This window comes from Etheostoma cragini, chromosome 22 (assembly GCF_013103735.1).
Source record: "Etheostoma cragini isolate CJK2018 chromosome 22, CSU_Ecrag_1.0, whole genome shotgun sequence".
Taxonomy (NCBI): Eukaryota; Metazoa; Chordata; class Actinopteri; order Perciformes; family Percidae; genus Etheostoma; species Etheostoma cragini.
The window spans coordinates 22,307,029-22,308,312 of NC_048428.1; the positions used below are offsets into that span (position 1 = coordinate 22,307,029).

Sequence of the window (1,284 nt, forward strand, 5' to 3'; positions counted from 1 at the left end):
TGTAGGTGTGTGTAGGTGTGTGTGTGTGTGTGTGTGTGTGTGTGTTACCGGTGTGTGTCAGCATGTGTCTCTGCAGCGAGCTGGCCCAGGGGAACACCCGGGGGCAGAAGGGACAGGTCATCTTCTGGACCGAGTTGGAGTACGCGTTCTTCTTCCCTTTGGACTGAGGACCCACCGCCGCCGGCTTCCCCTCCTCCCTCGCTCCTCCCTCCTTCTCCTCCCCTCCTCCCTCGCTCCTCCCTCCTCCTCCTCCTCCTCCTCCTGTTCCTCCTCCTCCTCCATCTGTTGCACAGAGAGATCAGAGTCAGTTCTTTTGTGTATAAATGATATTATTTGATTATAAACCTCTTAAAAATAGGGATTAGTGCTGAATGGTGAGTCCATGTAGGAGAGACACTGTGTTTATAAAGAGCGTTGGAAGGAATCAATCCATTTGTTTTGGTGGTAATTGGGTTAAAAAGAACTCCATATTTCAGACATGGACATTTTCCCAGACAGGGGAAAGTTTTCTGGCCTGAAGAATTATTATTATTATTTTTTAAAGTTTTCCAGTAAAGAAGTTCTGTAAATAATTAACCCTCGTGTTGTCCTCCCGGGTCCAAAAAAATGACATTTTTGTCTCTTTTTCAGACTTTTTTTTAGTGTCCACCACAACCACCACCTTACTAGTTTTACTACTTCTTTATATTCATGGTCAATAACCCTCATTTATATAGAATTATACCAAATATTAGAGTTAAAAAAGCAGAAATGATGAGTTATTGTGACTAATAGTTAAGATCAGAGGAATGAAAGTGATCAGTTGGATTATAAAAAACGTTGGAAGGAATCCATTTTATGGTAATTTGGTTAAAAAGAAAGTCATATTTCAGATATAGACATTTCAAATTTGACCCGAGGACAACAGGAGGGTTAAAACCCCCGGGTCAGGGACACGAGGGGGTCCCTACAGTGAGCGCCCCCCCTACCTCTCTTGGGCCCCAGGTCCGCGGCCCCGGGCTGCAGGTAGGGGCTGAACTTGTTGGCGTCCGTGGTGGCGAGCATCTTCTCCACGCTGGCGAACTCGCCGCTGGACTCCAGGTCGATGGCGGCCCCCCCGGCGCTCACAACGGCCTTCTCCTTCAGGGCCAGGCCCGCGGGCCTCCTCCTGGACCGCTTCCTGGAGGACAGAGGGACACGTTAGATATATTAGATCTGATATGGGTCTGTCCCCGGTCTATATATAATATAATATAACCCTGACCCTCCTGGGACGCTTCCTGGAGGACACAGGGACACGTTAGA

At 47.9% G+C, this 1,284-nt stretch overlaps 1 protein-coding gene across 1 annotated transcript in view; it reads right to left on the reverse strand.

Annotated features, from left to right (window-relative positions):
* Positions 1-1,284, reverse strand: part of LOC117938306 (ras-responsive element-binding protein 1-like) — a 21,412-nt gene that overhangs the window by 5,246 nt on the left and 14,882 nt on the right. The window contains exons 7-8 of the mRNA XM_034862827.1: positions 969-1,159; positions 49-240 (exon numbers count right to left, since the gene is read on the reverse strand). Coding sequence (XP_034718718.1) covers positions 49-240; positions 969-1,159 — 383 coding nt within the window. The remainder of the gene's footprint in view (positions 1-48; positions 241-968; positions 1,160-1,284) is intronic.